Source organism: Danio rerio, chromosome 22 (assembly GCF_052040795.2).
Source record: "Danio rerio strain M-AB ecotype USA chromosome 22, GRCz13ab, whole genome shotgun sequence".
Taxonomy (NCBI): domain Eukaryota; kingdom Metazoa; phylum Chordata; class Actinopteri; order Cypriniformes; family Danionidae; genus Danio; species Danio rerio.
The window spans coordinates 85,882-104,968 of record NC_141042.1 but is presented as its reverse complement, the minus strand read 5'-3'; the positions used below and the strand labels follow the sequence as shown (position 1 = coordinate 104,968).

The 19,087-nt window shown below is 39.7% G+C and overlaps 1 protein-coding gene and 1 long non-coding RNA gene across 4 annotated transcripts in view; one reads left to right on the top strand and one right to left on the bottom strand.

The window, feature by feature from the left end:
- The window catches only part of LOC141380113 (uncharacterized), a 47,010-nt gene that overhangs the window by 2,280 nt on the left and 25,643 nt on the right, over positions 1 to 19,087 (top strand). The gene's annotated exons all lie outside the window — the stretch shown is intronic.
- myhz1.1l (myosin, heavy polypeptide 1.1, like) lies at positions 1,697 to 16,455 on the bottom strand. Its single transcript, XM_087303297.1, has 41 exons — positions 16,323 to 16,455; positions 16,178 to 16,225; positions 15,836 to 16,048; positions 15,612 to 15,755; positions 15,376 to 15,532; positions 14,979 to 15,006; positions 14,758 to 14,872; positions 14,575 to 14,667; positions 14,406 to 14,469; positions 14,155 to 14,253; positions 11,762 to 11,865; positions 11,455 to 11,593; positions 11,254 to 11,372; positions 10,996 to 11,145; positions 10,753 to 10,923; positions 10,369 to 10,672; positions 9,837 to 9,910; positions 9,669 to 9,756; positions 9,472 to 9,589; positions 9,235 to 9,358; positions 8,915 to 9,051; positions 8,586 to 8,841; positions 8,258 to 8,500; positions 8,001 to 8,177; positions 7,779 to 7,924; positions 7,605 to 7,695; positions 7,113 to 7,502; positions 6,908 to 7,034; positions 6,695 to 6,813; positions 6,408 to 6,604; positions 6,144 to 6,327; positions 5,900 to 6,065; positions 5,689 to 5,813; positions 5,215 to 5,523; positions 2,992 to 3,195; positions 2,779 to 2,904; positions 2,474 to 2,644; positions 2,292 to 2,396; positions 2,111 to 2,206; positions 1,890 to 2,021; positions 1,697 to 1,797 (listed from the first exon to the last, which is right to left on the bottom strand). Exons 3-41 carry the CDS (start codon positions 16,034 to 16,036, stop codon positions 1,780 to 1,782), a joined length of 5,811 nt encoding a protein of 1,936 aa, XP_087159423.1. The 5' UTR covers positions 16,037 to 16,048; positions 16,178 to 16,225; positions 16,323 to 16,455; the 3' UTR covers positions 1,697 to 1,779.

The window sequence follows — 19,087 nt, the reverse complement described above, 5'->3', positions numbered from 1 at the left end:
TTTGTAGTAGTTTTACTCCCTTGATTGAGTGGCCTAGTCATGTTTGTACGGCACGCTTGAGTGTTCTAAATTGAAAACAATTTGCAGTGACTGATCTAAAAATACATCCCTGTTGTTTTGTCTGAAGATGCACAGCAGTAATTTGTTCATCTGTTAATTAAGTCATACCCAATAAAAAACAATATGCCAGACTAACAGACCTATATTAGTCAGTATAGGCCTACTTCTGATGTGTTAATGATTAGTTAACTATGCTCACTACTCTTATTTTAGTGCATTTATATCTCATAAATATACACCTTCTGTTTAAAAATGTATTCAAAATAGTCTACTGTCTTCAATAACAGTCCAGTATAACACGGGAAAACCACTTCACTAAGGGTATGTAATGTTGTCATGAAGGATGATTGCAGGATAAAACTGCTAAGGGTTTAGTGATGGTAAACTCACTTGTGGCCTAATAAAGGGTCAGACTTAGAATCCAAAGGTTGGAGGTTTGAGCCCTGACACCACCAGGAATTGTTGCAGTGTGGATTAAATGCAATTTTCAAATACTGAGCATGTGGCAAAGTTCACACACTATTTACCACATATAGTGTAAAAGTATACTTTTAATATAACCACAAGTTCACTTGCAGTACGAATGAAAAATGTCATTGTAGACTAAACGTGCACTTAAAACTACTGTAACACTTAAAAGAATAAGTTTATATACAAACATTGGCCCAATTTAGTCCCAAAAGGTATTCAAGTCGTATACTTTTTTGTGAGGGCCACATGCTGTTACTCACAAGTTTTCAAGCATTGCTACACATATTTATATTGACTTAAACTCCACACCCAGCTGTGTGGGGCTGTTGGAATGGTCCTTAAGTTCCACTCAGATTGGACGGATAGCTCCCCCTGCTGTTCCCACTACCCTCTTCCAGCAGAATCCTAGTTTTCCCAGGTCTCCCATTAAGGTCCCAACCCCACTCAGTGCTATAGAGGAAATGGCTGTCACACTGTTGTTGGCAAACAGATTCTGCGTTGTTTCTGTTAATCTATGTGAAGCTGCTTTGGTTATATATGTCTTGTATGACAATCGTTTAATAAGTGGACATCACATTTTTGTCCAAAATTTTATAAACAATAAACCGGCTTTTTTTGTTTTATGCAGTTAAGTCTGTTTACTGTCCTCCTTTTTTCCTCATGCTTTATGTCTTTGTGTTGTTTTGATTTTTAATTCTTCCTCATGTTGTGTAAATTGTCTTTATTATTCATTCATTCATTTTCTTGTCGGCTTAGTTCCTTTATTAATCCGGGGTCGCCACAGCGGAATGAACCGCTAACTTATCCAGCAAGTTTTTTACACAACGGATTCCCTTCCAGCCGCAACCCATCTCTGGAAACATCCACACACATTCACACACACACTCATACACTACGGAAAATTTAGCCTACCCAGTTCACCTGTACCGCAGGTGTTTGGACTGTGGGGGAAACCGGAGCACCCGGAGGAAACCAATGCGAAGACAAGGAGAACATGCAAACTCCACACAGAAACACCAACTGAGCCGAGGTTCGAACCAGCGACCTTCTTGCTGTGAGGCGACAGCACTACCTACAGTGCCACTGCCTCGCCTCCCCTAAATTGTCTTTAAATAGAGGATTATGTGAACGTGTGTGAAGGGTAAAGAAAATATGAAAATCAAAGTCACAATTTGCCATTTTTTATTGGGTGTAGGAAAACTGAGCAAAGGTCATATTATATGCTTGCTTAAGGATGTTTTATTGTCTTCATTCTTCATCTTTACTCTTGAAAATGCAAAATAAAATAATTAGTTTTTCTCAAAATTTTTACATAAATACCATATATATTCACTTTTCTGTACATCATTTATTGGTACCTTTCCTGCATCGCGGCTCTTGGCTCTCAGCTTGTTGACCTGGGACTCGGCGATGTCAGCACGCTCCTGAGCCTCCTCCATCTCATGCTGCACCTTCCTGTACCTGGACAGGTGAGTGTTGGCCTGCTCCTCCTGTTGGGATTACACAAGATATCCATCCACTTTTATCTGTCATTTTATCAAAGCGTCACACTGCAGGAGGCATTGGATATTAGACTTACAGCTTCTTCAGCCTGGCGCTTGTAGGCCTTCACTTTCAGCTGCAGCTTGTCCACCAGATCCTGCAGGCGAGTCACGTTCTTCTTGTCTTCCTCGGTCTGTCGGTGTAAATATTGTTAGTAGCCTTAAACTATGTATATTACAAACTGCAGTGTAACATTTCAAATTCCTGTGCTGCTTTACCTGGTAGGTGAGCTCCTTCACCCTCCTTTCATATTTACGCACTCCTTTAACAGCATCTGCACCGCGTCTCTGTTCAGCTTCAACTTCACTCTCCAACTCACGAACCTTCAGTAAAGTTAGTAAGAAAATCAGCTCTAGCCTTTAAATCTAAGTGTTAATTGTTCTTAGCCGCACAACCTTACCCTGGACTCCAGTTTCTGGAGCTGTTTCTTTCCACCCTTCATGGCCAGATTCTCTGCCTCATCCAGACGGTGCTGCAGGTCTTTGACAGTCACCTCCAGGTTCTTCTTCATCCTCTCCAGGTGAGCACTGGTGTCCTGCTCCTTCTTCAGCTCCTCAGCCATCATGGCAGCCTGAAATATCAGCCAATAAAGTTTGAATGATCAGAGTTTGTAGAAGAACCATCCATGAAGCTTTCCTTTGTAACCACAGGCAGCTCAGTAAAAGAGTTTACGAGAGAATAGAGCAACAGAATGTAAACACTCACATCAGTGATGGCCTTCTTGGCCTTCTCCTCTGCGTTTCTGGCCTCCTGAACTGCATCATCCACCTCACCTTGAATTTGGACCAGATCAGCCTCAAGCTTCTTCTTGGTGTTAATAAGACTTGTATTCTGCAAGTTATAGATAGTTTTAGTGTCTGCCTGTTTTCAAGCAGCCTTGCATGTGTTTTTAAATGCATTCGTGATGAGTTTCTGTACTTGTGAGTGCAGCAGTCCCACACGCTCACTGGCATCCACCAGCTCCTGCTCTGCTACTTTGCGGCCTCTCTCTGTTTGCTCCAGTGCGGCTCTCAGCTCCTCAATCTCTGCTTGCATCAGGTTATTCCTCCGCTCCACCATGGCCACCTGCTCCTTCATGTCCTCTTGTCCTCTGACGGCTTCATCAAGGTGCAGTTGGGCATCCTGTGATAATGTTCTTTCTTTGTTAATTATCTTACATTCATTTAAAATGTCAAACGTTTCTTATTCTTTACCATCGGATCAAGCTGGAAAAAAACTGGACTGGATGTCAAGCTCAGTGGATTTTTATTTCACATCTGTTTTCACCTACTTTATATAATGTAAAATAATCTAAAGATTTTATCAACATTTTGTTAAATCCTTAATTGAAAAGTCTAATCATACAGAACTTCCATCTTGCATTGTGAAATGTGGTCATGTAATCATTGATAAAGTACAAATGCTTAATTGTTTAAATGAACATCTGTAGCTTCTGGATTTTTGTTTGATTCAATAAATAGTACCCAGGTAAATGCTTCAGTTGTTCAGTCAGACAACGAGATGTCTAGCCAGTCCTTGAAACGTTTGTCAACAATCAATCAAAGTTACCTGGAGTTAACATTATTATATCTAAATCAATTAGGCATTAGAAAGCAACACAGCACAATTACTACAGCTTTACTACAATACTGAATAACTACGATGAATCTGTTTACACTCAAAAACATACATACTGTTGAGCAAACCCTGTTATTATCTGAACACGCTGTTGCTTAATTTAACTATTTTAAATCTTTCAGATCGAAATCCGACACATCAAATATGCTGATGATATGGCATTGATGGGATAAGTAAAGGATACTCAGTTATTGGATAATTATTTACATTTTATCAGAGAGTTCCTTGCAGCCTAATATCAGTAAGACTAAAGAAATTGACTTTCAAATTTCTTTTGAGAACAATGAGAGAATGTTCAAAAAAGACTAGGTTTGTTGAAAAAACAGATGTCATGATATTGAGAAGGACATTTTGACTTTTTTTTACATAAACCACTCATTGAATTTGTCTTTACTTTTAATATTGTAACCTGGTTAAATTCCCCCTTTGTTAAAAGCAAAAACTTTTGAGATCAGTGAATGTAGCGAGTAAAAGAGTCCTCCTCTTTTAACTATATTTAAATGACATTGATCAGAATGTTATAAAAACAGTACTATATGGATGATACAGTTATATACACCTCTGCATCTACACCCAATCTGGCTCTTTCTCCATTACAGATTGCTTTTAATGTAGTTCAACATAACTTCTTAGCTTTAAATGCTTACAAAACTAAACTTGAGTTATTTTCTAAGTCAAAACAAATGCATCAATGTCTCTGTCTTATTACTACTTGAAGGTTCAGGGATTTTTGGTACCATGGAATCTTAATTGATGACACCCTTTTGTCTGGCTCTCATGTTCAGCAATTGGTTCGGCTAAAAAATTAAAGGTGATTTTAGGCTTGGGTTTTATAATTCAATCGTGTTTCGCTTTTGCTATTAAAATATGTTTGTTGCTGCAACTTTTATGTCTGTATTGGAAAAAGGATATGGTATTTATATCTTCTCAGAACATGCATGCTTTAGACACTGTTTACCATGGTGCACAGAGGTTTATAACAAATCTTAAACCCCTCTCTGGGTGTTGGGTAGGATGGTATGCTCTGTCCAATTGTAGGTTAAAGCAGTGGTATGTCATTGTGTATAAATCTATTCTGGATTTACTTCCTTCAAATCTGTAAAAAAGACCTGTCTCTAGCTATAGCCTTTGCTCTCAGGAATTGTATTTATTGTTTGTACCAGTGGTGCGGACTGAAATGGGAAAGTGGCTTTTAAATACGCAGCACCTTTTGCATAGAATTACATGCAAACAGAGTTGCAGTTTAAAGAGTTGGTTTCACTACTTTTGAAAAGATTTTAAATGATTTGGATTGTGAAACATTGACCTGTAGATTTAATTGTCTTGTATGCATGTTTTGATGGATGAATGATTTCGTCTGTTTTTTGTTAAACCTACATGCAACTGTATACAGCTTCATTTTGGCCAGGATACTCTTGTAAAAAAGATTTTTAATTTCAATGTGCGTTTTTCTGGTAAAATAAAGACAATAACAACAACAATAATAATAATAATAATAATAATAATAATAATAATAATAAACACCTTGAGTTGGCCTTGAACGTTCCTGAGCTGTTTCTGGGCTTCAGCGGCCTGTCGGTTGGCATGACTCAGCTGGATCTCCATCTCATTCAGATCTCCCTCCATCTTCTTTTTGACTCTCAGGGCATCATTTCTGCTCCTGACCTCAGAGTCCAGAGTGCTCTGCATGGCATCAAGCACTCTTTGGCTGTTCCTCTTGATCTGTTCTATCTCTTCATCCTTCTCAGCAAGCTTCCTGTCAATCTCACTCTTCACCTGGTTCAGCTCCAGCTGCACACGCAGAATCTTGGACTCCTCATGCTCCAGGGTGCCCTACAGGAGAAAATAAAGCAAAATGAATTTTTAAGTTTTTGTTAATGCTATCTCAAATCTGTACATTTATACGAGTATGAAATATTTGTAATTTATCAAAGTTTTGAATTATATCCAAAACAATGTTTCAAATCATACTTTTACGAAGTAGTAAAGAAATAGTACCTCGGCTTCTTCAAGTGCAGTCTGGATCTCTACTTTCTCAGACTCCACAGTCTTCTTGGCTTTCTCTAACTCATGAATGCTCTTTCCAGTCTCTCCAAGCTGCTCAGTGAGGTCAGAAATCTCCTCTAAATGGGTTTAAAAAACTGTATTTATTAGTTCTTCTAAAACTGTTGCTTATTAAATTCTTTCTGTAAATAAAAGTGGCGTTTACGTTGCAGATTCTTGTTCTCCCTCTTCAGGGTCTCAAGCTGGTCCAGGGCTTCTTCATAAGAGTTCTTCATTTTGAAAATTTCAGTGCTGAGAGAGCGAGCTTCTTTCTGAGCCCCTTCTAGTTCAGCCTGGCCTTCCTCATACTTCTGCTTCCACTCTGCGAGGACCTGATAATGTGGGCATTGTTTATTAGCATGGTCTGCAGTTCAGGGTTTAGGAATCTAGATGTTCCACTTCTTTCTTACCTTGTCAAAGTTTCTCTGCTTCTTGTCAAGGTTAGCAGCCAATGCATTTGCTCTCTCCACATCAATCATGAGGTCCTCTACTTCACCCTGCAGTCTCTGTTTTGTTTTCTCCAGCGATGCACACTTGGAGTTCACTGCCTCAATGGATTCTTCAGCATCCTGCAGACGCTGAGCCAGCTTTTTCCTTTAAAACATAAAATACATTGAACCCTAATATGTCATATTAAATTGGAAACAGTGAAGACTTTTCTTTGCGTTGTTTACTTGGATTCCTCAAGCTCCTCTGTACGCTGGATGGCGTCAGTCTCATATTTGGTTCTCCATTGTGCCACCTCACTGTTGGCCTTAGACATTCCACGCTGGAGTTCAGCTTTGGCCTCTTGCTCTTCCTCAAACTGCTCTCTGAGCAGATCACAGTCATGGCGGGCAGACTGAACCGCATGGGCCAAAGCGTTCTTGGCCTTAAAGGAAACAGTATTTTAAAGAGTCTACTTATCTTTCCAATTGTTTAAGTTATCAGAAAACAGAAGTTGTATTTTGTATAAACTTACTTTGACTTCTTCCTCAACATGTCTCTTGAGCTCCTCAATTTGCTGTGTATAGGCCTGTTTTCCTCTAGTTAACTGTGAAACAAGTGCTTCTTTCTCTTCCAGTTGTCGGCTAAATTCACCTTTACACAAGATAATGGGTATTATCATGAATAGAGCTTTTTTTACCTGAACTTTTAATAAATTCTTTTAGTTTTTTTACCTGCCATGTCTTACCATTTTCAGTCTGAAGTCTTGCCCGTTGTGCATTCATGTCATTCAACTGGCGAATATTTTCATCACTTTTGGTCTTGATTTCACTCAGCTGATCTTCAAGAGTGCGGCACATCTTCTCTAAATTAGCCTAAAGACATTTAGAGTTATGTACAGGTGTCTGCAAATAGTGTTTTATATATTTGTTATGATTTAATTACGACATTACCTTTGCTTTAGCCACAGCCTCCATGTTGCTTGACAAGTCATCAATCTCCATCTTGTATTCACTCTTTTCCTTCTCCAGCTTCTGCTTGACCCGCTGGAGGTTGTCGATCTGTTCTCCGAGCTCAGCCACACTGTCTGCCTGCTTCTTTCGGAGAGCTGCAGCCGTAGCTTCATGCTGCAAGGTGGACTCTTCCAGATCACGACGCAGCTTCTGGAATTCTGCTTCACGCTTCTTGTTCATCTCAATCTGGGCAGCAGTGGCACCTCCAGCTTCCTCAAGCCTCTCACTGATCTCTTCAAGTTCCCTGGAGAGATCGGCTCTCTGCTTCTCCACTTTAGCACGAGCAGCTCGTTCAGCCTCGATTTCCTCCTCCAGCTCCTCAATACGGGCCTAAAAATAGAATAAAGGAATTATCATGTGCTATTTGTGATACAGGTTTTTTCCACCATATATATCTATTACAAAGTTTCACAGCAATAGAGTTAGTATTACCTGAAGTTCTTTGATCTTCTTCTGAAGCTGTGCTCCCAAAGACTGTTCATCCTCAATCTTGCTGAGGAACTGGCTTATCTCAAAGTCTTTCCTGTTAAAGTATTTTTTCTATAAGAATTTGTTAAATATTTACTTTTTCTACTCTGAACAATTTGTGTCTTGCAGTCCACTCACTTCTTGATCTTCTCCTCGGATTGCTGCTTGTCGTTCTCCAGGTCCATTATGGACTCTTGGGCCAGTTTCAGGTCACCCTCAAGCTTCCTCTTGGCTCTCTCAAGATCCATACGGAGCTTCTTCTCTTGCTCCAGGGAGCCCTCAAGCTGTTGTTACAGAAACCAGAACATTAAAATTTGGTGTTGTTTACAGAAGTAATTAAAGTTACGTTAAACATCTTACATCATCCACTTGCTGCTCAAGCTTGCTCTTAGATTTAGTCAGAGTGTTGACTTTGTCTTCCTCTGCCTGAAGGTCATCAAGGGTCTGCTGATGCGCCTCTTGGAGGGCTTTCTTCTCTTTGGTCAGCTTGGCAATGCTCTCATCCTGAGAGGCCATCTCCTCTGTCAGGTTTTTCACCTAAAATGGAAACATTGCTCTTTGATTGTATTCTCAAGAAACTGAACAGCACAGTGTAAAGATGTGAAAATAATGTGAACCTTATTTTCTGTTGCATGTTTCTCCTTCTCCACTTTGGCTAAAGTGAGCTCCAGGTCATCAATGTCTTTCTTCAGCTCAGAGCATTCGTCCTCCAGCTTCCTCTTCTTGGCCGTCAGTTCAGCATTGATTTCCTCCTCATCTTCCAGCCTCTCGGTTGTCTCTTTGAGTTTAGCCTCAAGCTGGATCTTGCTTTTGATGAGACCTTCACATCTCTCCTCAGCATCTGAGAGGTTTTCACCTTCCTGTTCATTGAGATTGATGCAGTTATTAATTCATGTTCATAGTTGTTGGTCCTGTATAGACTCAGTAAAAAAAAGAAATACTCACAGATGCTACTTGTAGTTGAAGGTCATTTTTCTCCTGAAGAAGTGACACCATTTTCTCCTCCAGCTCCTTCTTTTTAGCCAATGCCTTCGTAAGATCTTCTTTCATTTTCTCATAATTCTCCTTCATGGCTGCCATTTCTTTCTCAGTCTCTGCACTCTTCAGAAGAGGCTTGATCTTGAAGTAGAGCTTCATCCATGGCCAATGTTTGACATTCATGAATGAGCGGATGTTGTATTGGATGGAATAAATTGCTTCTCTGTGTGAAACATTATCATTGCATCAGTTTATATTACTCTGTCATATCAAACAGTTTAGTAAGTTTATTGTACCTCCTCTCCATCATTTTGACAAACTCCTTTCTCATGACATATCCACGGCACAAAGCTTGAGTCATGGTAACCAGTGAGGCAAGTTTTTCGTCTCTCATCTCCTCAAGAGTACCCAGCAGACCAGCTTTGAAGAACACCTAAATGAACATTTGGCAGGTATTAGTGGTGTCATGTTGAAGAACGCAAATAGCATAATTTAATATGGATGAGAAAACAGGTCTATTTTAAAATAATAGGATGACATGCTACAATTAGTTTCCAATGTGGCTGTCCACATGCTTTTTTGCCATGCCGTGTGGTATGGATGCAGAGTAGCTCACCTTGGTGTGTCCAAACTTGTATTGGGTGTGATCAACATCAATAGAGCCCAAGAGCTTCTCTGAAGCCTTTTTGTTGTCGATGAACTGTCCCTCAGGAATGACACTAGCATTCAATACTTTGTACCTGGAGAATATTCAGTGAGAGTCATGTTGTAAAACTTCAAAATCAGAATTATCAGATGTTGAAGTATATTTAGTGCATCATGTTTAAGTTAGAGGTAGTGAGAGTATCATTACCGCTGCTTGAAGTCACCGTAGAGGATTCTGCTGGGGAAACCCTTCCTGCAGATTCTGATACCCTCCAGCACACCGTTACACCTGAGCTGGTGGATAACCAGGAAGTTCTCCATCAGACCTGAATGAAAGATATTCTATTGGTTCCAGAAATATCTTCAGAACTGTGACGCATTGAAGCTATTAGAGATCATGTATACCTGGAGTCTTGGACTCATTAGGAATCAAGCAGCGCACAAAGTGAGGGTGAGTGCTCCTCAGGTTAGTCATCAGCTTACCCAAGTTCTCCTGTGGAAGTGTTTGCATTAGTCTAATCTTTAATGCACAATGAATTTCACATCCTTCATCAGAAGAGAGAATCTGGTTACCCTAAACAGTGCAGACACAGTCTGGAAGGAACCACCCTTCTTCTTGCCTCCTTTCTTGCCGCCGCCACCCTCAGCTGTTTTGTGACAAAAAGTTGTTGTTTACTTTTTGTTGCTTTTCATTAACTCATTCAATGAATTGTTGATTGGTGATCACATTATTAACTGCTGTGTCATTTTCTTGTATAAAGTTAATCTTATGAAACTGGAGTGTCATGTGATGACATATTACATTCACTCAGTGGAATGAAGACCCACATACTTTCACATTCGCACACTATAGCCAGTTTAGTTTATCCAGTTCATATTTACCACATATCTTTGAGAATGGGGTATTAGGAGGAAACCAATGCAGACATGGGGAGAACATGCAATGTCCACACAGAAAGGCCTCATGGTCCACCTGGGACACAAACCAGTGACCTTGCTGTGAGGCAACTGTGCTGACTAATTATCCAGCATGCCACCAGGTCTCTCTTAGTTTGAATTGCACAAACTTAAAACATAAGAAGTCTGTAAATGCAGATGGTCGTACCTTCACCTCCATGAGAGGCATACAGGAAGGCCAGCACTTTGAGCGAAGACTTTTGGTAGAGTTGCACAACAGAGTCATTCAGTGGATCCTTGTTCTTATCCAGCCAGCCAACAATGTTGTAGTCCACAGTGCCGGCGTAGTGCACTAGAGAGAAGTGAGCCTCTGCCTTACCTTTGGCAGGCTTGGGCTTCTGGAAAGCTGAACATTTGCCCAGATGCTGGTCATGTAGTTTGTTTTTAAAGCTTGTGTCTGTGGCCTTGGGGAACATGCACTCCTCTTCAAGGATGGAGAAGATGCCCATTGGCTGTCGAAGAAATATTCACACTCATTATTAAGTACAGGCATGATGTAAATAGGCATTTAAGCTGCTGAATGTCCTCTTACCTTCTCAATGAGCTCAATGCAGGCAGCCAAGTCCATACCGAAGTCAATGAACTCCCATTCGATGCCTTCTTTCTTGTACTCCTCTTGCTCCAGAACAAACATGTGGTGGTTGAAGAACTGTTGCAGTTTCTCATTTGTGAAGTTGATGCAAAGCTGCTCCAAGCTGTTGAACTGGTAATAGAGCAGAGGCAAGTTCTTACTATGTTCTATGTTTTACTATGGATATAAAAGGCTGATTCTTACATCAAAGATCTCAAATCCAGCAATGTCCAGCACACCAATGAAGAACTGTCTGGGCTGCTTTGTGTCCAACATCTCATTGATACGGATGACCATCCACAAGAACATTTTCTCATAGACAGACTTGCAGAGAGCTGACACTGCGTTGTTCACCTGAGAAATTCAAGAGTCGGTTTAGTTGATATTAGGCTTTATTTTCTACTGTTTAGGTCTTTTAGAAATTTCTAGATGCATTCATCTATCAAGCAGGTAAGTGATCACCTGCGGGACTGTCTGGCCTTTAGTCACCATCTCGTTTCCGACCTTCACTCTGGGGTAACACAGAGCTTTCAGCATGTCAGCAGAGTTGAGGCCCATGAGGTAGGCGATTTTATCAGCCACTGAGGAAGAACAGATTTACACATTATTGTCACTGATGAAGCCAATGTTGGCATGCTAATATGTGCTTCTGCCATGTCTTACCCTCAGTGCCATCAGGTTCAGCCTGCTCCTCTCTCTGCTTCTGTTTGAACTTCATGCTCCCATGATGCATCACAGCACCGGTCAGCTTGTAGATGGCGATTTTCTCATCAGCAGTGAAGCCCAGAATGTCAATGGCAGTCTGTTTTACACAAACCAATTAAAACAGTTTTCATTATTAAGCCAAAAAGAGACAGGTATCTTAAACAGATTCAATGCAGTATTTAGGTGATCTTTGTGTTTGTCCTGTTTGCTTAGATGTGTTGCATAAATTCATATAACACTGCTAATAAATCATTTGTGTACATACATCTGTGGCAATGAACTCCTCCACATCATTGATGCTCTTGACAGTGATTTCACCCTGGCTGATCATTGGATAGTCATAAGGGTTGGTGGTGATGAGCAGGGCCTCTGTGAAGAATTGATGTACAGTATATGTAACCAGTTTTTTCTAAAAAAATAGGTTAAATATAGGGATGTAACGATTAATTATGAGCTAGTTAAATTCGATTCAAACATGTGACAATTCAAACCGAATGTTGAATGAATCATGATACATGTTTTTAACAGAGGTGGCGCTGTTTACAGGCACAAACTTTTTTAACCTGCAAATCAGCGGCGAGCAAGAGGTGGAGCAGCAGACTAAAATGCTATGCTAAAATGACAGTATATGCTCTGTTCTCTGGTTCAGGAAAGGGTTTTTTCTCCACACAAGACAGAGTTTTTTCATAACATTGTAAATGTGCAAAGATTTCAGCTTACCACAAAAGATAGATATTGTGATATTTCTTTATAAAATGCTAAATCCCAGCACAGTCACAGGTTTAGTTGATTTGTATTAAAGCTGCAGTATGTAAATTTGACACCCAGTGGTTAAACTGTTGCATTCCTGGATCAAAACCAATGTAAGCTCAGGTTGCCAGATTGAGGACCAACAAGAGCGAGCCTAAAGGCTGATGTGCGTAGTGTTCAAAATAAAAGCAACGACACATGATAGAAGGAATATTCTCCATATTAAGAGGAGTTTTTGTCCTAACCAACACCTCGGATACTGATATGTAATAGAAACAGCTTCTATTTTTTGCTGCTGAACAACAGAAAACTTTGACAATGATCAGCTCAGGTACAGCTAATGTGCTTTATTCAGTGTTAAATGCTGATAATGTGAGTCTGAATGCTGTTTGACATGACATTTATTGCCATTTTACTGAAAGCAGCAGCAGAGAGTTCAGCTCAGATCTGGACAACAAAATAAGCTGGATTCCACCAAGGCAACACAGGGTGCTGCAATATGATTGGCTAAACTGGCATTGGGCGAGTTAAATGACCAAAACAAAGACAGACGTTTCAGCATGTAACACACATTCACAGCAGAATATCTGACTTAAGCATTGTTTCTCAGATAATTAGGAATGTTCACTGAGCATGTTTCTTAAATAACTGCAAACATATTATGGCATTTTTATGCTTTAGAAGCGTCAAAACAGACAGACAGCACCTTTAAAGAGCTTTCTTCAGTTTGTACTGTTCAGTTTTGATTTGGAAGTTGTTGTAAATTTGTAATTTAGCTGCACAGTCAAAGTCTTCTTTAGTTTGAAGTATTTGTTAAAAAAATATGGGCAACACAGTGGCACAGTGGGTAGCACAATCCCCTCACAGCAAGGAGGTCCCTGGTTTGAGCCCAAGCTGAGTCAGTTGGTGTTTCTGTGTGGAGTTTGCATGTTCTCCTGGTGTTGGCGTGGGTTTCCTCCGGGTGCTCCGGTTCCCCCACAGTCCAAACACATGCGCTATAGGGGAACTGATCAACTACACTGGCTGTAGTGTATGAGTGTGGATGCAAAAGGGTGTTTCCTAGTTTTGGGCTGCAGCTGGAAGGGCATCTGCTGTGTAAAATATAGGCTGAATAAGTTGGCAGTTGATTCCGCTTTGGCTCACCGCTGATTAATAAAGGGACTAAAGGCTGATTTATACTTCTGCGTCAAACGCCGGCGCTGACGGCGCTGCTAATGCACTGACGCATAGCCCTTCGCCGTGGCCGTTGGCGTCGCTGACGTTCACCTCTCAAAAAATGTAACTACACGTCGCAACGACGCGTAGCGCAAGCTCTGTGATTGGTCAGCTTGGTAGCGCTGACTAGTCTGGGCGGGACCGAGAGCTGCGCGAATGGCGCGAGCCTGATGGAGCGATTGTTTACAAGTGTGGAGTCCCATGAAGGAGCTCCGGATGGAAAGTTTTGTTTTGTGTTTACCTCATAGTTAAAGTTGTTGCACGTCCGCCGGTTCCTGCCTCAAAATGAGCGAGTTTGAGCCACTTGTACATCCCGGAAGTGTTCAGGAAAAGCAAAACAGAGGAACATTAACACCTCACTGCCAACTAGCGTTTCGAAAGTGTAAATGCAGACCATCAGAGACAGCGCGCAGAAGTATAAATGCACACCTATGCGCGTTGCATGCGCTGTGGGTTACGCCAGTCACTTGACGCAGAAGTATAAACCAGGCTTAAGCCGAAAAGAAAATGAATGAATGAAGAAATTGTGCAGCATTTGAGGAAAATGAAAGGACTCTTGTTCACCTTAAATTAATCTAAAATATTTTTAGAAAAAATGTGACTAAATCATGACTCATGAGATTAGTATAATGAATCGCATCACATCGTGAATCATAAAATCCATATTTAAATATGATCCTGTAGGTTTCTCACCCAGCAGCTCTGGCTTGTGTCCAGTCATGAGCTGGTAGAAGATGTGGTAACTCCTCTCAGCAGACAGCTGGAATGTTACTCTTGACTTTTCCAGCAGGTCTTTCAAAGAAAAAAACATAGTAAGACATGGACTAGTCTTGATTAACATGTCTGCAAATATGGCTCACAATTATACCCTTCTGATGTAGACTGTGGAATAAACTTTTAATCATAACATGAATTCATTAATAATTAAAACAATGTTCGCTCACAGGTTTCAATGTCAGCTGAGGCCAGTTTTCCAGTGGTCCCAAAATGAATCCTGATGAATTTACCCTATAAAGATTTAAATAATTTTTGTTCTTAAAGTAAAACTGTATGGAAGCTTTGAAAACATTTTTAAATTATTACATTTTATAATAATTCTCACTTGCAACTTACAAAACGAGAGGAGTTGTCATTCCTCACAGTCTTGGCATTACCATAAGCCTCCAGCAGAGGGTTTGCTGCCACAATCTGGTCCTCCAGTGACCCCTAAATGTAGTTGCAAGACAGAGCATAGTTATAACTACAAATGCTGTAATTAATAACAAAAATAGGTGTCTAAAATAGGTGTTCTCTGACCTGCATTTTTCCAGCAACAGGCTCTTGTTTCTTTGCTCCAGACATGGCACCAACAGTTGCAAAGTACTGAATGACACGTTTCGTGTTCACAGTCTTTCCTGCACCAGATTCTCCACTAAAGAGATTTACACAAGATTATCATTTAGTCCAATAAATGATATGAACTTGTGCTATTATTGGAAAACATTTTTATTTATTTAGTAATAATAAAAGTTACTCACGTGATCAAGACAGACTGGTTCTCACGATCTGAAAGTAAACAGTAGATAAATGCTATGCTATGGAAGTTTAGCATCTTTTGCAGCTGAAGCACAACACTACAGAACATTTACTAGTATAATATTAGTACTTTTTATTCTAATAAATAATGAAAGTAAGCAGTCACGTGTGTGTGATTGCACTATGGCTAAAACTTTATAAACAATAATTATAAATGTATTGTAGTGATCATGGTAGGCTAAAAACAAATATGGAGTTAAATTTAAATTTTTCTGTTTCTGCACAAGAGGCTTTTTGGTCCAGTAAGCAAGACCTCAGTTTTTGGAAACTTAATTTACTTTAATATTTAATCAGTAGCTTACTGAAATACACACAATTCACATCAAATAATCCACTCACCAGTGAGCATGAACTGGTAGGCGTTGTCAGAGATGGAGAAGATGTGAGGTGGGGCTTCAATCCTCTTCTTGCCTCTGTATCCAGCCACAACGATTGCGTCGTACACTGGGAGCCATTTGTATGGATTGACAGTGACGCAGAACAAGCCAGAGTAGGTCTGAAACAGAGATTGACAGTCCAGTTTTACAGTGCTGCTACTCCATCCCAGGAGTAAAATAAGATTCACAGAGACTCACATAGATCATCCATGCTGCGTAACGCTCTTTGAGGTTATACAGCACACAAGGCTCATTGAGGTGGGTCATCATGGCCATGTCCTCAATTTTGTCAAACTTGGGAGGATTCATGGGGAAGATTTCATCTTCTTTTACCGTGACGGTCTGAAATGAACATTGAGACTTTCTGTACACACCGCTGCAAAGTACTTTTCAGAACTTGGTATTTTCTCTGTCATACTTACTTTCCCACTGTGAGTTTTGACAGTAGCTTTGCCACCCTCTTTACTCTGAAGAGTACCCTTCAGGTACATCTCGTCTGCATCCACCACAAAGTACGCTGTTTTGGCATCAAAGGGAGTGTTCTGGGCCTCTATTCTCTCTCTTTCTGTTTTCCGGAGGTAAATGGCCGCCGGGCCGAAACACTCCATTTCTCCATCCCCCATGGTTGCGGTTTACTGTGGAGTTATATATACATCTTATTACAGCTTGGTGTCTATCTCTTGACTTTGCTCAAGTATCCACATTAAGAATGTGTTATTCTTTCACTAACATCACAATATTTATTTGTCAGTGGTATGGTTTACCTTTTTTGATGCTCAGAGATGAAAGTAGCAGATGTCGAGTTATGGATTCTGAAAAAACAGGAGTTTGGATTAGTACTCATAATTTAATTTCACACACTCAGCCTTTTTACATGAATTCTTGTGTTAAAATGGGCAGTTCCCTCACCTGTGGCTGGTCACTATGAGTCTGCAGGGGTCAGGAGCTGCCTTTTATATAGAGTCATTACTGAGCACTCAGCAAAACAGGCCATCCGCATTTGGTCATGTTATTTTACTCGGTGTGATGTTTCTCTGTGCCCGAGAGAAATAGGCAGATGTTGTCATTCATCTAATATGACAAATATTGTTCTGCAGATAAGGTTGAGTTTGTGAATATGGCATGTCTGTATTCACAGAATATGATTTTGTGGGTATTTATTTTTGCATATATTGTTTATTTTAGACAAATGCCTTACCAGTTTTATAAGTTTAATTTGATGCTGATGAGGTCCTTTTTCAGTTTAACGTCTTTAAAATTATTGGAACTTGGCACACACAAACTTCAAGATCTAAAAAAGCAGTCAAATGTCACTGGTATACTGTTTCAAGGACAGTTCAAAACATTGAACTCAGAATTTGTCGATTACAAAAAGTAATCTTTGATCTGTAAGAGCACCCAAACTCAGGAAAAAATAAATAAAATAATAATAATAATAAAAATAAGTAAATACACACACACACACACACACACACATACACACACACACATAGAGATAGATAGATAGATAGATAGATAGATAGATAGATAGATAGATAGATAGATAGATAGATAGATAGATAGATAGATAGATAGATAGATAGCACACCACAGTGCACTGAGTTTTCTAAAATGCCTTGAAGCCTTAGTTGAAGTTTGAGTTGACATTTGGCATTCAGGTGTGAAACTTAAGCAGGTTTGTTGGTTCCTGTTGTTCATTTCAATGCTGGTAAGGTTTTGATATAAACGTTAGAGATCACATGTGGGGAGCAGAGAGGACAGCTTAGCTGCTTTTCTGAAAAGTCTGCATCCTTTGCCAGCAGGAGATGCAACTAAAATCTTAAAAAAACCTCAAATATTTATTTCCAGAGATGGGCTGTAGCAGTTTATCCCACTAATGAAAACTAATATGTCTGGCTTTTATTTATTTACCAGTGAAATATCAGTTGTTATGGCATAAAATGAAAGGGTCTCGTGGTAATTTTGTGTCTCTTGTGCTTATATAGGGAAATCATAAATATAGCACAGCATGGGCTGCTGTTTGTATTACGAGGATTAGGTCACTTATCCATACAAGCGGATGTGAAGACAACAGGGCAACCAACAGTAAGTATTCTGCATCAGTTCTGATTGATTGATGCTTCAAATTTAGTTTTTTTTCCCGGGCTGTCTGAGATGTCTGAGCTACAGCTGTTGAAGAACAAAGTCAAAGTTTTATCTAACACTTGAAGGTAGTAAAATTTAAATGTCTAGTCTAGTTAAATATGTGTCTGCAGATACATGTGTCTGAGAAACCAGACACGACCATTTCTCTTCTGGCCAAACGTCTTGAGCAGAGCTGCAGTCCAGGCGACGGAGGCTGGAGACTATTGTCCTTGTAGAATTTATGGGTTTTGATATTGTAACAGTTAGTTGATGATAAGAGGCTTGATCAACTAAAATTGTATTACTCAGAGTTTTTAAACTCACAGGATATGGTGTAATGAATCAATGCATCACATTATGAATTAACCCTGTAGCTATAAAACGATAGTGAAGCTATATCTTGCTTTACAAGCATAACATCTATGCATATATTTATAGAGAGCACAATGTCTACATTCAAATAGAAAACAAATCTTCCCAGATATAAGCTGCTTTTCCACCAGGTGCACTCAGGTACAGTCCTGTCGTGTTTCCATATGAGCCTGGAACAACGCTGCACGAATACAAGCCGCTCTCTTTCCATAACTGTATGCATGGTTGGACAACTCTGTTGAACCATGTTGGAGTGGTAGAATGCTTGCACACATGATGTCGCCACTCTGTTGCTTGGCTGCTAGTTTCTCCATAGCTGGCTAGTCAGAAGCATATTATTTATTTATTTATTTATTTAGATTTTGTTATTCAACGAAGTAAACATCAGAAAAAAAAAGAGTCCCAAAGACAGAAATATCTCCGTTTACATTACACTCACGTTACCAAGGCAACAACTGATGCATTTGTATCACATTCCAAAAGTTCTGTTATCAGCCCCAGAGTGGGAAATTAAACCGTTCCGTATCCTGACTGGCCCAAAACAGTAAAGCAAACAGAACCATTTGGCCATTCGCACTTGAGCATTTATTAGGCTGTGTAGGCAATTAAAGGCTCATTATTATTTAAATTGTTTAATAATACACTTATATGTTGTTGAAGTAAATACACATATAAATATCCTGTCATGTCATGTGAAATGAATCCCAGACTTATTGTTTGGCTTTATGGGACGTCTAGAGGAGCCTTGGATATTACATTTCTAGAGGAGCCATGGATATTACATTCGAGTTGCCCGTTTGTGTTTTTGCCATTAGCTTGCATTTTTATGAATTACCAAACATCACCATTTTGGATATCCTGAGGTTGAGCAAAATAAAAGTTAATCTAAGTTTTATGTTATTTAAAATTTTTAAAGAAGCTAAAATGATTTGTGCTTTTATCGAGTAGTTTTGTTGTGTTAAAGTTTTTTTATTTTCCTTATTTTCTATTTTAATATTTCATCATCTTATTATCTAGTGCTATTCTTGTACAGTGTGAAAATAGGGGTTTGTCTTCTCTGCAGAATGTTCTGCTCTGACTTGGCATTGAACTTTATGCATTAAACTAAAAATGCCCCTTTACCTTCATGCATTTACCAAATACCTTTACAGCATCATCTTTTGTTGAGCTGAACTTAA